The sequence below is a fragment of the Lontra canadensis genome, unplaced genomic scaffold, assembly GCF_010015895.1.
Source record: "Lontra canadensis isolate GAN:19392208 unplaced genomic scaffold, GSC_riverotter_1.0 scaffold37, whole genome shotgun sequence".
In the NCBI taxonomy this organism is placed as follows: Eukaryota; Metazoa; Chordata; class Mammalia; order Carnivora; family Mustelidae; genus Lontra; species Lontra canadensis.
In genome coordinates, this window is record NW_022631031.1 from 9,346,240 (window position 1) to 9,371,354 (window position 25,115).

The window sequence follows — 25,115 nt, forward strand, 5'->3', positions numbered from 1 at the left end:
TGAATCCGAAGCCCGGGGCCTCAGCTCTCCTACTGGCTGGGAGAGGGAAATCACCTTTGCTTTAATCCATGAGCTCAATTATGTGATATAAAATGATGGAATGTTTTTAATGAATGTTGGCTGGTGGGGAGGGAAGGGGAGCATACCAAAGCACCCCCTCCCCAAAATATGTATCACATCTGATACGGCTGCAGTGCACACCAAAAGTATAAAAAATATACTCCTTTTCTCTTCAATGTCCCTGCCCTCTTGTACAGCAGGGGCTGATCCTGATTTATCCCTGTGTGGGACACATGATTTCCCCTAGGCCTATGTGTGTCTATTAGTAGCAACTCAGCCTGCCCTTTTCTGGAAAGGAAGTGGGGACAGGAATAGAACAAGGGCACATTCTTGGGCCCACTCTCTGGGGTCTTTAATGGTATGCTTGTCAGAAAGCCAAACCCTGCCAGACCTGGTACAGTACAGAGACACCTCCCCAGACGCCTGGGCCTGAGAGCTCAGGGGAAATGGGACAAGGCTGGGAGAAGCTGCGGATTTGACCAGACAGAAAGGCGGAGGAGAGGGCCTGGAAGTGGTGGGTGGGGGTGGAGTTTATTCCAAGTGAGTGATCTACTACTGTTGGATATGAAATTTGGGGGTACCTCATGGATGGGAGATGTACAGAGGCCATCCTATGAAACCAGGTTGCTTTAAAAAAAAAAAAAAAGATTGCTAGATGTGCACCACTTGTCCAGAAATTAACAAATTGAATAAATCTTTTCTAAGGTGATGGACAGGTGAACTAAGCCTGGGTGGCTTAGTTCATTAAAGATCTCACTTTGGGGACGCCTGGGTGGCTCAGTTGGTTAAGCAGCTGCCTTCGGCTCAGGTCATGATCCCAGTGTCCTGGGATCGAATCCCACATCGGGCTCCTTGCTCGTCAGGGAACCTGCTTCTCCCTCTGCCTCTGCCTGCCATTCTGTCTGCCTGTGCTCGCTCTCTCTCCCTCTCTCTCTCTGACAAATAAATAAATAAAATCTTTAAAAAAAAAAAAAAAAAGATCTCACTTTGGCTCAGGTCATGATGCCAGGGTCGTGGGATAGAGCCCCCCACCACCACAATCAGGCTCCCTGCTCAGCCAAGAGCCTGCTTCTCCTTCTGCCTCTGCCCCTCCCCCCCAGCTTGCACCCTTTCTCTCTCTCTCTCTCTCCCCGAAATAAATAAATACAATCTTAGGGGGGAAACAACAGGCTTAAGAAAAAAGTCATCTAACTAAAGTAAAAAAAATAGTTTTTTTAAATAAGGTGCTGATGGGACACCTGGGTGGCTCTGTCCATTAAGCGGCTGCCTTCGCTCAGGTCATGATCCCAGGGTCCTGGGATGGAGCCCCGCATCCAGCTCCTTGCTCAGTGGGGAGCCTGCTTCTCTCTCTGCCTCCTCTGCCTGCCACTCTGCCTGCTTATGCTCCCTCTCTCTCTCTCTCTCTGACAAATAAATAAAATCTTTTAAAAAATAAAATAAAGAGATGGACAGTTATTTTACTCAAAACTTTCTGTTTGAGTAAACAAAACAATTGACCATGTCTCAGGGAGAACTTTGAAAACACCAAGAAGATATTTCTCTGGGTGATAGTAAAAATTGAGGCCTTCTAAGTTCAACTTTATTTTATTTTATTTTATTTTATTTTTTAAAGATTTTATTTATTTATTTGACAGAGACACAGTGAGAGAAGGAACATAAGCAGGGGGAGTGGGAGAGGGAAAAGAGTTGAGCCACCCAGGTGCCCTCAACTTTATTTAAATTTAAATTTAATTTAATGTAAATATTTTTATTTAATTCAATAAACACTCAGTGTTTCTGATGTGTGAAGCACACTTCTAAACCCTGAGTATTTATTAATACACACAAAATTCTCACCAAAAATTCTCATAAAAGCAGGCACCACAATTATCGCCATTTCATCTGTGAGAAGCCGGAAGCCCTGGGCCATGGAAGCTGTCCCATCACACTCATGGCTGAAAGTGTCAGGATTCGAACCTGGGGAATCTGACTCCAGGATTAATGCTGATAATCACTGTGTTACAAGGACCTCAGCTTCATCCATTCAACCTTTAATAGGCACCTACCATGTGCTGGATACATCGATATGTGTGGAGGGACACAGAATGAATAAGACATAGCCCTGGAGAATCCCAGTCTTAGGGAGGTGATGAGGGTTTAAAAAAAAAATTACAGAAATGTGCCAAATAAATAAGTAAAGTGAATTAAATAAAATGAATACACTTCCAACGGAGCATAGAGGACCTCGCAGTGAGGAGTTATGTCCTGACTCCTAACCTTCAACATACAACCCAGATTGGACGTCTGGTCACTTCCATTGCCCAGACACTGCCAACAGTCATCTGGATGATCACTGGCCACAGCCTCCTTGCCCACCTCTGCTCTTGCCCCCTGTCCCCTGTCTTCCAGACACTCACCAGAGTGATTCTAAAGCACCTTAGATGCTCCACAAGCCCCCTGGCTTCCATCGCACTGAGAACAACGTGCAAAGACATTCCTAGGCCTACGAAGCCCTGCGCCATCTTTCCTCTGTCTCTGTTCTCCCCAGCGCGCTGAGCACCAGCCACGGGCCTCTTAGCCGTGGGTGGAAAACACCGGCCTGCCCACCCCAGAGCGGCGTGCTGCTCTCTGCTGCGTGACCTTCCTGCGCAACCTGGGGCGGGTTTTTCCCTCACGTCGCTCAGGCCCCTGCCCACAAGTCACCTCTTCAGAGGGACTTCTTCTGAACACTTTCTTTGAAACAAATGCCTTCCTTTCAGCAACTCCCCTACTAAAGGACGCTGAATCTGCTTGGTTTTTCTCTCTGGGATCTACCACTGATATATTAAATATACGTTTCTTTATAGGTTCGGTGTCTGCCTCCCCCACTAGAGGGTCAGTTCCATCAGGCCGTAGCCTGTGCTTAGTTCGCCATATCAGGAGACCCTAAAAAGCGCCTGGACATCACAGATTCTCAATAAATTGTTGAATAATTGATTGGATAAATTGTTTTAAGAGGTCAAGGAAGGCTTCCCTTGAAAGTGGACAGTTGAGTGTTGCAGAATAAGTCAGCATTTGCCAGACAGATAAGACCAAGGAAAAGCATTCCAGACAAAGGGAATAGCAAGTGCAAGATTTCGAGGCAAGAAAGCTCACTGGGTTGGTATAATTGTTTTGCCCTCTTTTGCCCTAGGCGTGTTGGGGACTCCGACTACAGTGATGGCGAAGAGGACTTTTACTACACTGAGATCAAGCTCAACACAGACTCAGTGGCAGATGGACTGAGCAGCCTGGCCCCTGTGTCACCGTCTCAGTCCCTGGCTTCGCCTCCCACTTACCCCATCCCAGATTCAAGCCGAACAGAGACTCCTTGTGCCAAAACTGAGACTAAACTGATGACACCCTTGAGCCGCTCAGCTCCCACCACCCTCTACCTCGTGCACACCGACCATGCTTACCAGGTGACGGGCGGAGGACCGTGAAAGTAAAGTTTGACCCCCCCAACCAAAAGCAGTAGCATTCTGCCGTGCGAGGAAAGGGTTACCTGGTGGAAAAACAGCATCACAGAAGTAGCCCAATAGCTGAGTTCGTTTTTTCTTTTTCTCCTTTTAAAGCCCAGATCTCACACAGATGGGACCCTGTGGGCTCTTGGATTTCCCAGTACTGATTGAAGATCCAATCCCTTAGATGTTGTCATAGGATTAAAATCCTTCATATTGTATAGATCTCAGAAGGGTGCCTGGCACACGGTATAAGTATCTGTTAAACAAAAAATAAAATAAATGAAAAGGTGAGCACTGAACAGCTTTGGCACAATGACATAATTACCACACACCCCAAATCTGGGACTTCCTACCCCGCCTTCTAAAATGGTAACTACACCTCACAGATAGAGGAGATTATAGTGTTCCCCAAATCAACAGTGTCAGCATCACCTGGGAACTTGTTAGAAATGTAAATTCTTGGGACCATTCCAGACCTGCCAGGCAGAAGCTGGTCTGCTTCACTGGAAAGTCTGATAAGACCTTACAGACCAACCCTGCAAAGCTCCTTTGTCCCCTCAGCAATTATTAACTCTTGTAAACGCTGATTTGTTTTAATGACATTTCAAAACATTCAAGTTTTAAGAAAACATTTTTTCCATAATTCTCAACCACTTTGTGCAACTGAAAAAAAAAAAAAAAATCTCCTGTCTGTGTTCTCCCACCCTGGTTTTATAAACACTTTCCATGTAACTGAATAGTTTTCAGTTATATCGAAGCATCAATGTTTTTTAATCATTCTGTTATTGTTAGGTATCTACTCCTTAGTCTCTCCAGTTTCTTCCACTGTCACTAGTAACTCTACTATGCACACCTCTGTGCCAGTAGCTTTTTCCCCTGCTTTAAATTCCCAGAAGAGTAATTACTGAGTCAGAAGATATAACATGAACAGCTTATGGCTCTTGCAAAGTATTTGCCAAAATATTTTCCAGCAATGCCAGTTATAAAACCACAGACACCAGCAGCTACATCTATAATTAGATGTAGAAACCTGTGGAAGAAACAGCCACTGATTTACTAGACTTACGCTCAAGAGCTTTGGAATGGAGCTAATTATTAAATTAGTTGAGGCAATAAATTTCATTCCTGACTCTTGCTATGTTGGTCGAAAAGAATAAATAATTTCTTTGCTCTTGTTTGTCAGTGTTGCGTTTAGAAACACGGGCTCAAAATCATGGGTCTGAACCAATTTCAACTATGTTGTTCATCTCTGTGAGAGCTGGAACACATAGTAGGGGATCTAAAAGGTCCATTCCAAACCATGTATTCACAATATTGGGATTGCTCTATTTATAGACATTAAAAATGATCAGCATGGAAAATGTTAAAAACACAAGCAAATGAAGAAAATTCATCCCCTAATCCCAACAAAAAGAAGCCTCTTGGTTAATATTTTTTGTATGTCCTTCAAGAGTTTGTTCTATATATGTATACCCATTTAAAAAAGGGGGGGTGGAATTTATTGTAATGCTGTTTTTCTTGTGCTTTGTTTTTGCCACTTACTATATCATGAATATTTTCCCTTGCCAATAACTATTCAACAACGTCAGGCTCTGTGGATATATCATGATTTATTTACCCACTTCCCTATTATTAGACATTTGCATTTCCAGTTTTTAGTACCCTAATACATAGCTCTGCAATGAACATCCTTATATCCATTGCTTTAGAATTAATTCTAGAAGTGGAATAGCTAATATACAGAATACTAAGAATTTTTATATATTTTGCCAGATTGCCTTCCCCAAGCATTGTACTAATTTACCTACTTGGCATCCCTGTATAAGATTGTTTCTTTCCTAATTTGATAGTGAAGCAATGTGTTTTACACACAGACATGTCCTAAAATAGGTATGTGTATGTATAATAAAATTTCTCTTCAGAAACCATCAAAAACCTTCTGCTTTTATTCCTTAGATAGCTTGCTGAGATACATAGAAAGTTTATTTCTAGCTATTCTTTTGGACTATGTTTACCTCCTCCCATTGGATAATTAGTCTAAGATATTAATCCAGCTGAAACCATTTTCGGGGCCCAAGTTAGGCAATGATAGCTTAGGACTGTGAGGAGAAATGTTGTTTCATAATGATGTTCTCCGTTTTCTGTTGGATAGGCCACGCCCCCTGTGACCATTCCAGGATCAGCCAAGTTCACCCCCAATGGCAGCAGCTTCAGCATTTCTTGGCAGTCTCCTCCGGTTACCTTCACTGGCATTCCAGTAAGTAGAAAAACAAAAGTCAGAAATCTGGTCATCACTGCACGTAAATTTGGGGAACAAATTATAAAAACATGCAAGAAAAAGACAAAACTCAGAATGCCAGAAGTACTCTATTCCTTAAGTGACACTTGTAAACACCCAGGTGCATGTTTCACGGTCCAGCCCAGCCCAGCTTGTCTGTGGAAAAGGTGTTATGAGGAGCATTTGAGAAAACTATGGAAGTTGCAGCTGCTGATAAACAACTTGTTAAAAATGTGTCAAGATTTTTTTGTGTTGGTGGTGTATTTGTATGTTCCCAAAAGAATTTATAGAATTATTTTTTGAACTCGGACGCTGAACATAAAAGAAAAGGACCCTGTACATAAATGATATTTATCATTATGAGTAACTTGATAAAATTTATGACTTTGAAATTATTGTTTGTAGGTGTATCATTTTGAAAGGTTCAAAAAAAAAAAAACCCATATATTGAAATCATTTTTTTTTTCTTCCAAAGCTTGAGTAATCCATGCTGATAGGCACTCTGAAAATAAGAGTGCTGAACTATGCAATCAGGTTTAAGTGGTATATAAACATTGATTTGACATGGTAAATGATTGCTGTCTGATAAATCACCATGAATTAACTTGATACCTAACCATTCGTTTAAAAATGCATATTGGGTCTTTTGTAGCTTATCACAGAATATCCACGGACCTACACACTGTTGATGCCCACAGTGGTTTATAACTCCTGATAAGGTTCACAAAGTGGCTTATGATAACAGACACTAACCCTATCTTCTCCTCTCCACCCCTCTCCCCAAGGACCTCACAAAAGCCTCTTATTGTCAACCAGTGGCGACTTTCAGAGGTTTCCAGAAAATACTAAGGCCTCCTACAGCACTGATAAAAATGGAAGCAGCTCAATCAATGACGCTGTGCTCTGTTGATGAATACTTGTTAAATTTCCTAGGAGAACAGCCAACAATAAAAAGCATCCCACTAGCAGCAATTTGGGAATTTGTGGCTTCCAGAAAATACTCCTGGAATTTGGTTTTTAAATAACGATCGAGGATCTAGAGTAATTATGAAAGTCACCTGCTTTGTCAAACAGTAGTATAGTAATGGCTGGCAAGTCTGAAGGACAGAGAATGCAAGGAGGGATCTTGTAGTAGACATTAGAAGAGAGCACATAGGTATCCGCTTTGTTTCCGTCAAGAACAATGATGAGCTGAGGAGGGTTGTCAGAGGTTAACCATCAGTCCTTTGGGGGACTTCGACTTATTTGTTTTATTGATAGACATAAAAAGACCTGGAGTGGCTCTCAGTATCACTTTCGAGACAAGCCCTCCAACCTAGAAAGGCAGCTACAATTACAGGATCATAGAGACCCACTATTCTGAATCCCGTTAATTCCGGTCTTTGAGAATTTTCGAGAGCATACACCGTATTTCTCACCTGGAGTACAAACAAGTGTAGCATCTGGCTGGAACAGCCCAGGTCAGACTCCTTTTCAGATTACCTCTGTGACCAACCAAAATGGAATTTCTTTCCTTTTGCTTTCTTAATTAAATCATCTCCTTCTGATGCGCAGAGAAATCACTGAGTGTTGGATGACCAGCTATGTGTCTCCTAAAGTGACTAAATGCTTTACCCAGTAAGATACCAGCCAGGATACCCTCTACTCCTTTTTTTCCAGGAGCAAGATCTTAACACTCTTCTCTGTTGTGGATACTATGTATCTCTGTTCTCACCTCAATGCCCTAATTGTTCCAAGTCCCTAACTTCATCGGTTCCCAGGGACAGTCTAGACTACAGCTTTGACAGAAAGTGTATAGAGTGGCTGGGTTAACTAGGTATCCCACTAAAATCCTACTTGTGCTTCTAACGTCTTCTTTCACCATGGAATTCTGCATCTATCTGGTTCTATCTATGCTTCTGCCAACACTTTAAACTGTTTTAGCTGCCATTCCTATTTCAAGGGAAGGGAATGCTATTTTCCCAGGCTTCGTTTTACCCTAGAGAAAAGGCTCGCTATTAAAAATGTTCTTTATGTCATATACTGTCTATTGAGGCTTAAAAAATATAGGTGATTACTGGTTGCCTCCTTCTTGTGGGAGCTGGATCGTACAGTGCCACACCACAGAAGCATACAATTGGTACGTGTCTACTGACTGGGTGCCAACAACTATCCCCAAATTCTCCAGAAATGCTGTCCCCATCCCTAGGAGACATGGAGCCAGGCAGACTCTAAGAGCGTATGAATTCCTACCTTCTAAACTAGTGTAATAGGGTTTTGAGACAGAAGCTCTAAACATTTTAAATTATAATGAATTAGTATTAGTGCAGTCCTCAACTGTATCCAAACGGAAGAACAAAGCAGTTCCCATTGTATAAAATGCTCTTTAAAGAACACATTTCTCTTTGTACTCCAAAGCAAATACCCTGAGCTTGTCAACCCCTTTTAAGGTGTGCTTTTTTCCCCCTACATCTTGGAGACCCAGTATTGAAGAAGGGATGCTTTTATATGCTTCCTAGAGAATGAAAATAATCTCCGTCGGGGAAATTCCAAGGTTTGCAGGATTTTATTTATTCATTTGCCTACACAACATTTCCTGAACATCGGGCTTTAATAATTTCCCTGGGTAAGACATCTTCCCAGAGGCGTGGAGTGGAGAAGGCTGTTGTGCACAGCTACAAATGTGACTGGAGGGGCAGTGTTTTCTAGCCGAAGGCTGTAGACATAAGGGTAGGGAGAAGACGCTCATTAATTACAGCATTCTTTGAGCTGTTTTTCCCAAAAACCACACCTTTTCTTCTAATTTCTACATTCTTTTCTCTGTCTTTTCATGACAGAAAGCTGAGAGTTCTTGACCCCATATGAGTCTGCTTATACTGCCATCACAGGATACCATAGACTGGATCACTTTAAGCACCCAAAATGTATTTCCTCACAGTTCTAGAGGCTAGAAGTCCCAGATCAAGGTGCTGGCTAGTTCCTGGTGACAGCTCTTTCTGTGGCTTGTAGAGGGCCACCTTCTCACTGTGTCCTTATATGGCCTTTTCTAGTGGTGGAGGTGGAGGAAGGGGTGCTGGTGGGTGGAGAGAGAGGCCTTGGGTATCTCTTCTTATAAGGACACTAATCCTATTGGATCAGGGTCCCAGCCTTTTGACATCATTTATCTTTAATTACTTCCTTAAAGGCCCCATATCCAAATATAACCACACTAAGGATGAGACCGTCAATATACGAACCAGGTCAGGGTGGGGGGAGGCAACACAAACATGCAGTCTGTAACAAGCCCACACAACCGAGAGTGAGTCGACCTGCCATCCAAGGGCTATTCCAGGAGGGGGTCAGGCTGGAGGGAGGGTCTCCAAACCTAAAATAGTGTGCTTAATTATCAGACGTTTAGCTGGTTGGTTGGTTGGTTTGTTTTTAAGAGAGTGAAAGCGAGAGAGATTATGGAGGGAGAGGGAGAAACAGACTCACTGCTGTGCAGAGAGCCCGATGTGGGGCTTGATCCCAGGACCCTGGGATCATGACCTGAGCTGAAGGCAGCTGCCTAACCATCTGAGCCACCCAGGTGCCCCTAGCTGGTTTGTTTTTTATTAACACCTTGAGGGAGGACTCAGAATAGTATAAGAGGTTACAGCCAAGACAAGGAACATCAGCTTCTCCATTTGAGAGACAGAAAATCCCAAAGAAAAGAAATTTCCCCAGCCTAGTTACAGAGGGACACAACATTCTTTATAACTGCTCCGGTGTGAGGCTCAGATACAAACCCTGACTCTGGCGTTTGCTGTCTGGCCAGTCACATGATCTCTCTTAAGCAATGCCCTTAACTTTAAACCACCCCATGGAATTGTATTTTTTTTTTAAGATTTTATTTATTTGACACAGAGCACAAGTAGGCAGAGCGGCAGGGAGAGGGAGAAGCAGGCTCCCCACTGAGCAGAGAGCCCGATGAGGGACTCACTCCCAGGACCCTGAGATCACGACCTGATCAAAAGACAGACGCTTAACCGACTGAGCCACCCAGGCGCCCTGCCCCCATAGAGTTGGATCATTGAGCCCAGTGCCTGGCATTGGCTAACATTATGGAGCATTCACTATCTTGCTGCCTGTGATGTGTCCCATTGGTATACTACACCTGTCAGAAGAAGTGTACTCTCCCTATTCAGGACTGACTGATATAACCCATACCTACCCAACACAGTGGAGAAATCAGCCATGATTTTTGCAGACTAGTGTTCTTTAAACTCTTCTGAGGTCCCACCTAATCAGCAGAAAAATGAGAGGCTTGCAGAGGCCTGTGTGCTCCCCAGTCTGTGTGAGACACCATTACTGTGTGAGCTGTGCCATTCACAGCAAGCCAGCCAGGAATCGCTCTCCTGAAACCTGGAGGGACCCAACACCCCCACCCCCATTTAGACCCATGGGGACTGCCCCAAGCCCTCCACCAAAGCCCATGTCAGGAGCTGAGTCCTTAAGGACTGAAGAAAAACTGTTCTCTGGGGAAAACATAAAATGGAGATTATACTTTAAAAAATTTTTTTAATTTATCTATTTATTTAGGAAAAATACCATATAGTACTCTCCAAGTCTATTACTTGCTTTATAGACCATGCCCCAAAATAGAACTTAGAAACAGTTAAGATATAAAACTAAAAAGACTTAAAAAATTTAAAAAAACCCGAATAGAGATTGAAATGGGGAGACTGCCGGGAGAGATAGCCAACATCGTGCTATGCAGGGCTTTATTTTAGGGCCCATCGTATTTCCATCAGCTCCGCAGCAGGATGATGGAGTGGCAAGAGCAGCGCCTTAACCTCACTCAGAACTATTTCCAAGGTCAACTGGTAGGAGACGACGGCCTGTGTTCAAGTACGGGCCCCACCAGTGACGATGCAGCACAGACCGAACTTCTCCACTGCCTTTCTGAGGACTTGGACATGACAACACTACGACTGACCCTCGGGTTGCAGTGAAAAGGAAGGCAGATAGCTTTCCGAGGCCCTTTGTTTAACAAGCCCTCAGTAAATTACTACTACCACTCCTTAGAACTCCGGGATGTTCTGCAGGCCGCCTCCTGGCTCGATGTCTAAATTCTCTTATCTACAAAATTCAGATAGCCGCACTTTGCTGGCAGGGTAAAAAGAAATGATACCTGAAGGAGTAGCCTGCCCATCACATTTGCGAGCACTAAACAAATATCCGTTCCCACGCCAGCTCCCTTCCCTTCCCTACCCTCAGCCCCTGCTAAAATAAAAAGCTTTCCACCATGATTGTCTTGCTATTAAAAGTCTCAAGGAAAACTCACAAGTTAGATCGTATTGGTCCTCACACAGAACTGAGTCACAGCCAATGTGTAAAGCGGGTCCTGGCTTCTGCTGTGTTGTGCCCCATAAAACCCAGGCCTGGGGTGGATTGGGAGGGGCTGCTACCAGACAGGACTATGCACGCAGGCCCTGAGCTCCCGAGATAAGAAAGCCATAGTGGTAATAAAGACTGTAGTCAAGGGTTGTTCCTCCATAGTCCTCAAATAGTGTCTTTGGAATTTTCGAAAGTCTGGTCCTCACTCCTTCTTCAAACCAATCACATCACCAGTTTTCCCATTTCAGTAAGTGGCATCCCTCCAGCTGCTCAGGCCAGAAGGTAGGACTCACCCTTGACTCCTCTTGATTCATTCCTGATTCTTCTCAAGATTTGTCTTCCTTTTTTCCTATCCTTCAGCGAGTCCCAGACTCTGCCTGATTCTGCCATGAATCCAGCCCCTTCTAACCACCGCTGCCATGCTCTCGTCTAAATCATCTTTCCCCCCAAATGGTGCAGAGCTCTTAACTAGACAGCAGGGCTCCTCTCCAGGCTGTCTCCAATTCATTCTCGAAGGAGCCACAGGCCTCTTTTTAAAGCATTAATCAGATGTCTCACTTTCTTAAAATTCTCCAATGGCTTCCCTGGCACTTAGAGCAACATTCAATTCAAATTCCTCAATCAGAACCAGGAAGCATGACCTGAATCCACCACCTCCTGTCCTCTAACCCCAGCCTCCACACAGTATCTTCTAGCCCCATTGGCACTCTGCAGTTAGGAGGCCTCTGTTATTGCTCCCCCTTTCTCCAGAGTGCCCTAAAGATAAAAGATAACCTCTCGGCGGGGGAGGGGCCTTCTCTCACTGCCCTAAATAAGTATATGTCTTCTCTCTTAATGAGGCTTTGCCTATTGACCTATTTTACTTTCTTCATGCACTTATCACTAAAATGATCTTACTTGTTCATATTTATTGTCTGTGTCCCCACTAGAATGTATGCTCCATGAGGACAGAGACTTGGCATTGTTCACAGCTAGGTACCCACATTCTAGAAGGGTGCCTGGTACATAGTAAGAACTTGAGAAATATCTGCTGAATGAAGAGTGCCCTGTCATCTCGTATCACCTCACGTAAAAGGGGTGTGGCCCTTTTGCACAATTTAGAACCTTCCATATTACTACCAGCGGACTGTCATGTCAACTAAACTTGTCCTAGTCATCTCACTAAATAAGGCCATATTCTTGGGATTCTATGAATTCTGTAATAATTTTTAGATTTAATTATCTCAACCATTTAAAACCATTCATATAAGCACATTCTAGATCACCACAGTGACTGTGAACACCTGAAGCACTAATTCCCTCTGGTTTGCTGTAATGCACCCTGGTCAGGGATGGGATATGGGGTAGGTGTCAGGATCGGGGGGGAAGGGGGTGGATATTTTCCTCTTGGAAAGCCCTACATGTCTATCCACATCAAATGCATACCCTGAACTCTAAAGCTTTTATTTTTAAAAAATTATGTATGTTAATTCACCTCTTCTGGGCCTCAGTCCTACCCTGCTTTAGCAAAACACGAAAGACCAATGGTACAGAATAATTCAGAATCATGGCAACAGTGGTTTAAAATGTTGGGTTTTCACTTATGTGTTCAATTTTTTCAATTAACATCTAGGAAGACAGCACTGATGTATATTCCTCTGAACTGAAAGAAAATAAAAAATGCCAATACCTGTACTAGAGAAATTCAGTTCTAGAAGTATGCCTTAGGAATGTTCCCAGGACTGTATGTCCCAGGACTGGTACTTCGATGGCCATGCTGGTCTCTAGATAACTAAGTTTCTAAATTCATCGAGTTTCTGCTCCTCTACAAATGGCAATGCTGTATATTTACTTGAAATATCATTTCTCTTTTCTTATCAAAACTCTTTTTTTGTAGCTGTTGAGAATCCCAGGTGCTAAGACAATACATAGTGTTATGAGAGCAGATGATGCAAAGGGTCTAGCAAGAAATGTAAGGGGCTTCAAAAGCCAGGGGCCTCCTGTTATTGGGACTGAAAAACAGGTGTGACAGGGTTCAGACACATGCTCTTGCATCAGGCAGAGATCAGTATAAGCACTGGCCCTGCCATTACAAGTTCCATGACCTTGGCCAAGTTCTACAATCTTGGCCCCATGCCTTGGTTTCCTCATCTATCAAGTAGGAACAAGAATAGTACTTGTCACGTGGGGTAGTTGTGACAATTAAAGCCATTGTCCATGACCCTGGCATGTAGTGAGTGCCCAGTAAGTATTTCAAGGATGACCTTTGTTCTTGACTTGCTTGGACTCTTTGCTTCTAGCCTTTATGCCCATTTGGACCCCACCATCTGCTGTGTGGATGTTTTATGCAAGAAACCATTTATATAGGGGCTGTAATGATCTCATAATGCAAACAGAGGGCCGAGGTCCACACTCTGTCATTGCTATTGACTGGCTATATAATTTTAGGTAACTCTCCTAACCTCTCTAGGGATTTGTCTTTTTTTTTTTTAAAGATTTATTTATTTATTTGACAGACAGAGATCACAAGTAGGCAGAGAGGCAGGCAGAGAGAGAGGAGGAAGCAGGCTCCCTGCTGAGCAGAGAGCCCGATGCGGGGCTCGATCCCAGGACCCTGGGACCATGACCCGAGCCGAAGGTAGTGGCTCCAACCCACTGAGCCACCCAGGTGCCTCGGGATTTGTCTTTTTTAAAGATTTTTATTTGCATTCTCCAGAGAGAGTGAGAGAGAGAGATAGGCAGAGGGAGAAGCAGGCTCCCTGAGGAGCAAGAAACCTGATGCGGGCCTCCATCCCAGGACCCTGGGATCATGACCTGAGCCAAAAGCAGACACTCAACCCACTGAGCCACTGAGGCATCTCTAGGGATTTGTCTTTTTTAAAAGGTAGATCATGAGGCTTAGACTAGGTGAGACTATATTTTAAGGTTTTGAATATTATTCAGGTGAAAAAATGTTACTATGGGCAACTTGGAATACATATGTGAAGTCATGAGGATTTTTTAAGTATTCATCATTGCCGAGTCTTTTCTGTTCAGGGAGCATTTAAATTCTGCCATGAGCATCACCCCTTTGCATGCTAACAGGTGTCTCTGTGAAGGAAGCCCTTCGTCTCCATGTCTGATGTTGATGACTGCCCATGTGGCAAAGGCTAAACAAAAGCATGGTGAGAAGAACCTGCCCCATCAACTTTGTTTCTGTGTCCTTGCCAGGTGTCACCAACACATAATCATCTGGGGGGCACAGGAGAGCAGAGACAGCACACTCACACGGTCTTGTCCTCACCACCCAGAGGGACCGTCAGCCTGAGGTATGACTGCTTGAAACGCCAACTCATCTCAAAGGAATTAACTGAAAAACAGAAGAACAGCAAGGAGAAGGGAAACCAGAGATACCATCTTCCATAAACTTTCCCTGGAATGGACAAAACGCTCTTTCTTTTGTTGCCATTGTTTTCTCCACCCATCAATTACTAGCGAAGAGTTGTTGTTTGGGGCTGGGGATGGCGGTGGGGGGGGGGCAGTTAGCTGTAGGTTTTCTCAAGGAATAGGTAATGGTGATTACTGGGTCTATTTAAAACCATATGGCCTTAACCTCTGTATTAAAAGAATTTTAAGATACAGTTTTTAATACAGATCAAGAAAAAAACACCTCCAATTTCCCTTAACCAGAACGCTAGAAATTTGAGGAGCAAGAAAACTGGAAAGCACATACTTAAAAGAATAAAGCTCTCTACTGGCATTTTTTGCATGTACCTGCTTAATTCATTTTGATGGAGAGGGACATGGCCCCAAATGGAAAAGCAGAAGCTTCAGAGTTACAGTAGCCAATAGTAACAGCTGAGCTTGGTGGCGGGACAACATCCAGCAGGTGCTCAAGTCCGAATCTAGCAAGAACCCCTGCTAGGTTTCTTAACGCTGTTTCTCGCTCTTTCGAGGGCTCTCAAGCCTTGCAGAGAAAGCCCCCTGACTGCCCCGGCCCTCGCCTAACTGCTCCTTGCCTGTCTTGCAGGAAACCCCGGGGAGAGGGCAAGAAGTGCCGCAAGGTGTATGGCATGGAGAACCGGGACCTGTGGTGCACGGCGTGCCGCTGGAAGAAAGCCTGCCAGAGGTTCACTGACTGACCCCTGAGACCACCGAGCTGGCGGCCCGCCGCCCCGCTGCCCTTGCCTTCCACGGCAGGCTCTGGAAAAGTGCTTTTTCTTCCGATCAAAACCCACTTGAAGCCCAGGAAAAGCACTTCCAGGAAACTTGTTGGAATAACAGAAAAAAATAAAATAAAATAAGGTCACCACCCTCACTGCTCTTGCTGAGAACCCAGCATCGGGCAGTTTTTTGGTTTTTTTTTTTTTTTTTTTTTCCTTGAAAAAAGAACAGTCAGTCTTGGTTTTTTTTCCTGCTGTATGTCTAGGTCTGAAAACTGCAGACTCCGTAGCAACTGAACCAACAAAGCCTGTTTGACCTAGAGAGGAGGCATATTTTGATAAGCTTTCTGAATAATGCCATTTCTGAGATTTTTGGGGACATATTAAAAGAACAAGAAGCTCCACGTTATTCGGTGGCGTCTGTACAGAGGTCAACGCCTGCTTTCCTTGTGAACAGCATTCTCCCCCGACCTCTCGGAGAAGTGCACATCATGGCGTGTTGCCAGAAAGCTCAGCACCTGGGTATCTCTTCTCTGTCTCGTTTGTCCGTCTGTCCTGTTTCCAAGATGGGCCCCGCCTGGAACCGCCAGGGCGCTGTTGGCCGGCAGGGCCCGGAGGGCATCCCCTCGCCAAGCGATCACCAGCAGACTTCAGCCGCCAGCTGAGCCCAGGACATCCCGCCGCGGGAACCCCAAGGAGTCTAGCTGTCTCAGAAGCCCTTCCCCGGGGGGCGCCTGGGCCCCCGCCCCGTGCAGGACCCACGCGGGCGGCGGCCGTCCGGGTAAGCCTCGATGCTTCTTTCAGGGACGCAGGGCAGACGGTGGCCCCGGTCTGTGGGTCACTGCTCATCTGACAGTGTCCTTGCCAGGACAGCGGGTCAGCCGGCCTTCCCTCCAGTCTCCACCCCGGGCTGGTTGCAGTAAAGATAGCTCCGACTATCCCCGCAGGTTCGCTACGCACGGCGGAGCGCACGGCCCACGTCCCCCATCTGTTCAGAGAGACGGGCGAGGTCCGCAAACTCACATCCATTCTGAGTGCACTTTCATAGGTTGTATGCTTTAGCGCGTCCGGGAGATGGGCTCGTGAACGACAGAAACATGATCTGGGTACATGGGAGGTCCCAAACTTTATTTTTCTTATAAATATATTGGAACTGTTGGTTAAGAATTTGCTCAGAGGGGAACATACAGAACACCCAAAGGAAAACGCATGTGGGTATAGGCATTTCTCAAGCTAGTCGGACCAGGGCTCTCACTGTGTTGCTTTTGGCAGACTTCCTAGCCTGCTACGTATGTACGTATGTTGGTTGGTTGCTTGGTCGGTTTTGGTGGTAGTGGTATGGAGGAGGGGAGTATATAAGCTCGTCTACCGTACTCTGGATTGCCCTGCGAATGAGTTCTTTCTCCTATACCTATGCAAAGTAGTAAGAGCACCTTATGGGGGCGCTGTGTCAGGACGGGGAGCCTACGATCAGCCATAGGAATGTTCGATGAAATTGCACAGAAGAAAGTTTAATATATGTTGAGAGATTGTACATACACTTTCGTTTTAAAGCTTTGAAAGAAGTCACCTAGTAATAACGAATATCCTTTTCCTTTTATAATCGAGGGAAATAGAAGGAGGTTCCACCAGTATCATATCCACAACCTGTGTGTTCGTATCTTTTTGGCAAATTTATTTTTTAAGCTTTCATCTAACTTTTCAAACATTATTCCTTGGGAGGGATCCTGTTTTCCTCCTTTTATTTCAACAACGCTTATTTCAAGAGAGCAGGAAAAGAGGAAAAGAGCTTCATTTAATTTCATGTCAGGATTGCCAATCAGGAGTAGCTATGGCACCAGTTATAATGTATGTTTTCATATTTACAAGGTCAGCCAGGAAAGGGCTTTTTTTTTTTTTTTTTTTTTTTTAGGAGGAAATGTATTTGCATCCTGAGTCCCAGCATGTCTTTTATCCTCCCTGGAATCCTGTTGCTCTACCTGTAGGCACCCTCTGCTATGACTTGATGCTCCAGCCTGAGCTGCGGGTGGGCTGCCTGGTGGCCACAGTAAGTCCAAAAGAGATAGTTGGCTGGGGCACAATCCCAGGGCAGAGGTTTTTCTCTTCAGTGAGGGCTCCCTGGCCCGTGATCCTGGGATTAAGTCACTCATCAAAAATAATCAAAGAGATGAGGGACTAAATCCATCCTCCCCACCACCCAGGACTTTGGAACATAAGGAGGGAGAGGTCTTCGCCAGGGAGCAGTCCTGGAGTGAGGTTTTGTAGCTGGACCCTAGAGATGCAGGCCATGATTAGTTCTGAGCTCTGGCCTTGGCGGGGGGGGGGGGGGGGGGGGGGGATGGTCCAAGCTCAGTCTTTACCTGGTTTGTAGCCAATGCACAGGTGCAAGCAGAAATTTAGAGCTGAAGGCAAATTGCCTGGGGTTTTTTCACCTTTCTAAAGCCTTCTTTACACATACTCTTCTGCATCTCCTACCCACGTAGGGGCTCCTTTCTGCCAACTGGGCGTGATCTCTGTGTACCTTCTTCTCTGGCATCCAGGTGTGCACAGACCCTCAGTAGCTTCCTGCACACACACACACATCCATTCTTTGTACCAAGGCATGTCATAAATAAAGAACCACCAAAATTCACCTGGCTGGCCTTGGCGGGGAGGGGGGGGGTGGTGATTAACTTAATGCAAACCACCCAGAAAGCAATGAATTGCAATATACAGCTCTGGTTGTAAGAGCTAAAATTTAAAAAAAAAAAAAAAAGACAGAGCTATTTTGTTACATTTTGGAATTAAATGAAGTGCCAAATTAAGCCCAATATTCATTTTCTGCCATTGCTGTGGTACCATGTTCTTTTGTGTCTTCATTTGGCAAGGGGAAACAGAGGAGGGTGGAAAGGGCGGTCCCACAGCATGCTGGCTGGTTAACTGAAGCTCCGTCCATCCCAGGGACCTCAGACACCTGCCTGTGCAAAAGGAATGGCAATACATGGATTCTGGACACAAAGTATTTCTAAAGAAGGCGTGCTATAGCCTTTTGACCTTTTTCTCCCTTGATCCCCCTCCCTTCAGAAAATAGTTCTCATCTCTGTCTAAAGAAGGCATCTCATAGTAATGGACGGGCATTCTTCAGGGAGCTACAAAGCAAAGAGTTCATCAGGCTGTAGTATTAAGACTTAGTCCTTCCCAGTGGATATATACCCAATCTATGGGAAGCAGTGTGACAAGCTGGAGACAACATGCAGGTAGCAAGTGGGTGGGTTGGGGACCAGAGAGATATACAAGAGGTCTATGGACATCTGGCTTCCGCTCATCTTCTTAATGCTGGTCAGCCAGGGGGGAACTGTTTCTGGGCACCTCCGAGGGAGCTGTTATGTGGTCCCCCAGGAGTGGCTGCCCGAAGCCAGAAGAGAGCTCCCGGAGGGGAAGCAGCTTTGCCCAGAGATACAGGACCTCACGCCCATCTCTAGGGGGCACAGATTTCCCGCCCCCTTGCGTGCTGGTGAGTTTCCTCTCTTGGTTGGGAAAAGCCAGTGTCAGGAAGAAGGCAGCTGGTTTCCACCTGAGGGTATGCCCAGCTGCCGAGTGCCTGTCAGCCCTGCCATGCACCAAGGTGCCCTTCATTAGACGATTCCATGTCCTGTCATAACTGTGCTGTCGATGAAAACTTGCAACAGACAAGGATGGGGGTTACAGTTCTTGGGCTTTCCAAAATCTTTCCCGGGAAATAATTACATGAATGTTGCAAGAGATTTCTGAAACTGAAATGCCCTCTATCAGATTTCAAGATCTTTTGAGTTTCAGTTGGCTGTCTCCAGTGTTACACGAAGCCACATTTCTGAAAGCCACGTTGGGTTCTGAATTTGCCGGCACAGCTGAACCCATTTCCTCCTCCTTCAGACTTCATCGGAAAAACAAAGAGCAGCGTTCAGTTGAGAATGTTGAGAGAGAAGTGGCAAGGATTGTACCTACAGGAGAGAATACCTTGAGAATAGTAGCAAAATACTGTAAATAATATTCATTTCCTCAGGGAAAATTAAAGGGTATGTGAAAGAGAGATCTGGAAGATCTTAAGACTAGAAAGACTTTTATTATCTCTAGAGTCTTTTCGGGTCAGAACAGTTTGGTGTTTGGGGGGTTTGTTTTGTTTTTTAAGGAACATGATAATTATTTCAAGGCAGATTTCCATGAACTGAACAACACCAACTTTCGGAGGTGTGCAGGAATGCTGTATGAGAAAGAGCTATTTCTTTGTGGCTGATGGCGGCCTGAGGCTGACCTTTGAACCCCAAGCACGCTCCCTGGCCGGTGTTCATAGACTCATGGGAGGCTTTTTCTGAATGTAATTGTGAATCCGAAGCCTTGGTGTTCCTCTTTCGAATCGCCGGTTGGATGACTGCACGCAGAATCCCGCAGGTGAGAGCTGTTAAAGACGCGTGTTTTGTTTTAATGGCGTGTTAAGGAGCAAACTTCCACGGACTTAATGGCGGACAAGGTGCTGCTTTTTCTCATGACCCTGTAGAATTTCTATTGACCGCATCAACTGTAGCGTTGACCTGTATGAACACAGGGAAGGATCTGTGCATACAAATGAGTGGAAACAGAGCAGAATTCATGAATATGGATGAGGATGGGATCCTTTTCGAGAAGGCGCTGGGGACACGGGTCAACTGGAAATTTCATTTCTCTCAGAAAATAACCCTACCAGCGGCACACACCCCCTCCCCATTCTCAGACCTGTGCGGATTCCTCCACACTGGAACTGTGTCGTTGTGTCTTTTTGCATTGTAACTCGTCAAACCAGAAGTCCGTAAATGAAATGAGATTAGCACTTTTAGGTACCAAGTGTATGATTAAGTAATGCACACCAATAGATCAAGAAAGTATAAAATGTATTTAAGACTGACCGGTTTGCTTATTGTGACTGACTTTTAAAAAGCCCGTATCCAATGATATCCATGCTTTAAAAGGTGTATCTATCCTGGGACCGGAAATCAAAAATGGGAATTTTACTTCTGGTCCTGTTTTGTAAATAGTTCCTTTTTTTTTTTTTTTTTTTGAAGACAATCTCATGTTTTATACCTTTTTCTGTAGGTCTGAGAATCACAATGGTAATGTGTTGTGTCAAAAATGTAATCTTAAATACGATAATAATTATAACTCGATTTTCCAAATAAGACAAGGATTATACCGCTTTAGGCTTCTACAATTCTAAGAGACATGACACTTTTATAATAAGCATTAGTACTTAACTTCTCAAGTTAACAGAACTGGAAATATTTTACAAGATGCCGTGTTTTGTAATCACAAAGAACATGAACATTTTGTGGGAAATGACCTTGGTTTTATACATTGTAGCTTATTTTTTAAAATACAGTATTTACCAGACAGGAAGTGTTAGTATTATAAGCAATTCCTGCTCTCCAAACAAAGGGCTATGCCTCTTTTAAGCAAGTGTTTTGATGCATATCTTTTCAACGAACCCTCTGCAGCAAGGGTAGAAATGCAGATCAGACGGAAAGAGCATTACAAGAGAGTCAAGCTAGCAACAGCTACTCCTTTTATCATTGCCAGTGTGTTTGCAAAGTATGATGGAAAAAGACATGGTAAGAATCATCCAATGTATCTTAAATAAAAAAAGAAAATGTTAGTAGATATGCTTGCAGGCAATGGGAGAAATATTCTTGGAAATTCCTTAGTGTAAAATGAGATTCTGTCACAACGACAAGCTCACCACAAACCTGCATTTAACTAGCAAGTATCACTGGGTGGTAATTACCCAAACCACGGTATATAAGCCCAAAGATAGAATTTTTAGGCAATCAGTGGTGTTTAAAGTAGTTTTTCCTCAGCACTAACACAGTAACTTTAATTTCCTTATCAAAGCAAGTGCTTGATTTGTCATGAGAAGAACAAATAGACATGCAAGGTTGAGATCAGAAAGTCACTGTATTCCCAAGAGTCGGGAAACAAGGGAGGGAGCCATGGAGAGTTTATTAACTGCACAAATAATTTTGAGCTTTGCCAAAAGCATTTCATAGTGCTGTACAGTTTTTTTCTAGCCCACTCACTGTTAAGAAAAAAAAAAAAAAGCAAGCATCTTTTCTTTCTAAAATTTCAGTAACTCAAAAGCTAGACTAATTAGCAGTATGCAGATAACATCAAAAGTAAAGCTGGGATAGAATGACTGTATACCCATTGGGCAACTCCTATGAAGTGGTCAGAGGGTCACTCAGATCTTGCTTTCAAATAGGCTTTAGAATCTGCACACGTGAGGACTAGAAATGCGTGGAGACAGGGAAAACCATGTACAGCCTCAACTCCTGGTCTCTGAGATGAGGCTGTCTGCAAATCTGTATCTTCATTCCCTGGACTATCTCCATCATTCGCATTAAATCCCCAAGAAGTGCTTATTGCTGTATGGTTTTGAACCAAATGAGTCTTGCTTCTTTTTGAAATAGAAGCTTCCTAATGGTTTATAGCAGAAGCCTTAGAAAAGCCAAGCAGGATCTATAAACGAACGATTCAGATCAGGCAACACAGGACACTACGGAATGGTGGAGATGCTGGTAAACCAGAGAGCTCATGCCCCCGTTGCGTGAGGCACCCAGCCCTAGACAATCAGAACCATGCAGAAATCAGGCCCAGGGCTACTAGATCTTCTGACTTGGAAGTAAGATGTTACCAGACATTTAAGTGTTGACAGCTCAAATTCTTGGCCAACACTGTGCAGACCAAAGAGAACCTACATATGGGCAGAGGCAGCCTCTGGCCACCAGTCTCACCCGTTGGGGAAAGCACATCTCACATCCCACGGCCACTGGGTCAGGTTCGTCCCTCAGGCCCACAGACTCACATGTTGGCACGATCTGGGCCACTAAAATCAAAAGAAGGGAAAGAGGTCAGTTCTCCCCAGAAACCATTCTCATGGAAGACTTGAATATAAAAACAGAGTATCCTTAAGCTAGCCTTGCCTCTGATCAAAATACGCTGAAGTACTATCCAGCTCTCCCTCTGTCCCCTTCTGGCCTGCTGAGGCCATGCCCCAAAGCATGGAAGAACTGTCATCCCAACTTAAGTTCTCACCTACCGTGACCACTGTGATGAAGGGCTGGCAAAGAGCAGCCTCGTGCCTTCAGAGAAGGCAGCCAGGAGCCCCTGGAGTTTGAGATAGCACACTCTGCCTCCTTGTGCCAAAGCCCTTTGCCAGCCCCTCTACACTCCTTCCCACTCCATCCTGCCTCAAGAGTTTTCGTGCCAGGGTAAAATTTCCATTGTTTCATCTCCACTAGAGCAACACCCTTGCTTCAGAACCGGTAGATATTTTAGAGTGTCCACTAACCCCCAAAATGGAGTTTTTCCACACAGAAAACCTTCGCACCTTTGTCTGAAGGCAAAGACAAAATGGGAATGAATGGGTCATGGAAAAAATTAGAAGTTGCTTCTTTGGCTTCAATGGACTGTGACTTAGACTGTATCTTACACCAGAGTCCTGATGGTATTGGGATAATTGCTAACCCTTTCACATATATTATAAAGCATGTTTCTTTCAGATACATTATTTCATTTGACCTTCCTAAGGACCCAGTATAGAGTAGGAATATTTGGGATCACCTCCAAGGCCAGCCCAGGATAGTGTTAAGCCCGTGAGTCAACCCTGTCACTGCCTGAAGGGAGGAGGGGAAGGGCTTGGGAAAGCACTGGCCCAGACCGATGTCTTCCAGACACTAAACCTGGAAAGACCCAGGGACCCACTAGGTTCTCAGCCCAGGATCTTCAGCATAGAAACCAAGCGTGCACTCATTCCCCATTGTCACATGCAAACTTAATGCCAGCAGCACCCCTTTAGGCTGCTGCCATACCCGTACTCCCCAAGGTCTAACCATCTAAATGGTTAATCATAGGAGTTTCTGAGCTAATATGATGTTCTGAGTAAAAGTTTTGACTCCTTGGGAAAAAAATTATTTTGCTGCCACCATTCAATATTTGCTCTCCATGTAAACGGAAATCATTGCCAGAATACTGAAAAACAGCTCAAATTTATTATTTTTAATGATCAAATTCAACTCAAAGTTGGAAATACCCATGAGATGGTGAAGTTACATTTAAATACGAATGCAAATGAAATGACATTGTCGATGCCTGAGATCTCCATCAGGGTGAGTCACTAAAAGGCTGTCCAGTAATGAACAGGTTTCAAGGGGCCCTTCTTCTCCCTCTACTTTGCCAGGCTTCCCATCGTGAGTTTAGGGTGGAGCCACTCCCAGGGAGTGTAGTCATGGAGCTAGAAGGGACCTAAACCATTTTGGCCTGCCACCTACTTGATTAACAGGCTTTTTGATAAGTGATGTGTTTGCTATCTGTCTGAGAATAGAGGAGGAGGAGGAGGAGGAGGAGAGAACAGCCGAGCACTCTCCTCCTCTCTGGGGAAGAAGTCCGTTTTTGCAGGAGTGAGCCCTGGGCCCCAGCGGCAGGGCTTCGTGAACAAGCAGGAAGCGGAGGTTCCAAAACAAGATGACTCTAGACTCTGAAAGAAGGCGGGATTGTGAATTCAATGCTCAAATCGCCATCTTTGTTTTTAAAAAATGTTCTTTCCTATTGGGCACCATTCACGTCATTATTAACAGCCAGCTTCGAAGAAAAGGGCCCCTTTATTTATAGTACGAAAAAGTTAAAAATGAATTCTTGAGCATAATTAACTGTTACAGTTGCTTACGAGGGACAATTCCCTAAATTTTTAATTCAGAAAATTCACGAGAGTGGAATGTAGCAACTCCTGAAAAAGGCAAGAGAGCTGTCATTAAAGAAGAAAATTTTCTTTCAAAAAAAAAAAATTGCTCATCTGCTTCCTTCTGAATTCTTTCTACATCTCTGACTCAGGAGGAAAACCAGGACTCTGGAGAAGAAATTGAGTGTAAACAGAGAGAGAGAGAGAGAGAGAGAGAGAACATTTCCCGTTCTGGTGATTAGTCTTAACCACCCTCCCTCGTCCTCCCCCACCCCCAATCTTGGCAACCACCTCGTGTTCGCTTGTGTGACCTTACTGAGGGCACACTGTTATTATGTATGTTCCCTTCCAAAAACTCCCAAATTAAACACCTTTGCTTCTATGCTGCTGACTTCTCACTCTTAAATTAAGGTCCAAGGGGATAAATATGACTGTGACTTGTACGTGAGGCTCAGTCGGCGAGGCTATCCTCTTCTTTCCAAGAAAAATTTCCATCTGTCTGAACAGCCCCGGGTGATCATTCAGACAGCAGGTCATTCAGCGTCCAACCTGCGACACGCATCACAAGACTCAGACAGACTCGCTGACAAAGGACAAGGCAGATACCTAATCCCTTCACCTGGATTCAAAGCCCTCCACTCGAGTCACCCACCAGGCCCTTCCACGGGGAAAGCCAGCTGTGTGATCAGACCACCTTGGAAGGACAGAAGAAGGGAGCTTCACATTTAATGTCTCTGGGCCCTGAACTCTGCCCGCAATTATACAGCCTGAAAACTGACTTGGCCTTTATTGTGTGAAAAGTAGGTGGCTCCTACAAGGTATAATTATTTTAACTTTATATGTATGCAAGGAGAAAACTACTCCAGTCTGCTCTCACTGTTAAGTCCCTGTCCCTCACCCTGGTGGAGCTCTCTTCCCATGCTTTGGGCACACATGACCAAGACAGAGAGGAAAAAGGGAGAGCTTTGGGGGCCAGCAACGCAAGAGCTGGAATTACCCCTCAGGGATCTACAGTGTAGTGTAATTATAAACCGCCCCCCCCCAAAAAGGATGCATCACTTTGCAGATTACAAATCCTTGCTTTGCTTTTTATGCCTTTTTATCCTATTCTCTGCTAATTGGAAATCAATGACTGTGAC

General features: G+C 44.5%; 1 protein-coding gene across 2 annotated transcripts in view; it reads left to right on the plus strand.

Moving 5' to 3' along the window:
- The window catches only part of ZNF704 (zinc finger protein 704), a 223,478-nt gene extending 208,034 nt beyond the window's left edge, over nt 1-15,444 (plus strand). For both annotated transcript variants that reach the window (XM_032869129.1, XM_032869128.1), the window contains exons 6-9: nt 3,212-3,479; nt 5,674-5,778; nt 14,326-14,423; nt 15,125-15,444. In XM_032869129.1, the coding sequence (XP_032725020.1) occupies nt 3,212-3,479; nt 5,674-5,778; nt 14,326-14,423; nt 15,125-15,236 (583 nt within the window). In that variant the 3' untranslated portion in view covers nt 15,237-15,444. The remainder of the gene's footprint in view (nt 1-3,211; nt 3,480-5,673; nt 5,779-14,325; nt 14,424-15,124) is intronic.
- Nucleotides 15,445-25,115: the final 9,671 nt, after the last annotated feature.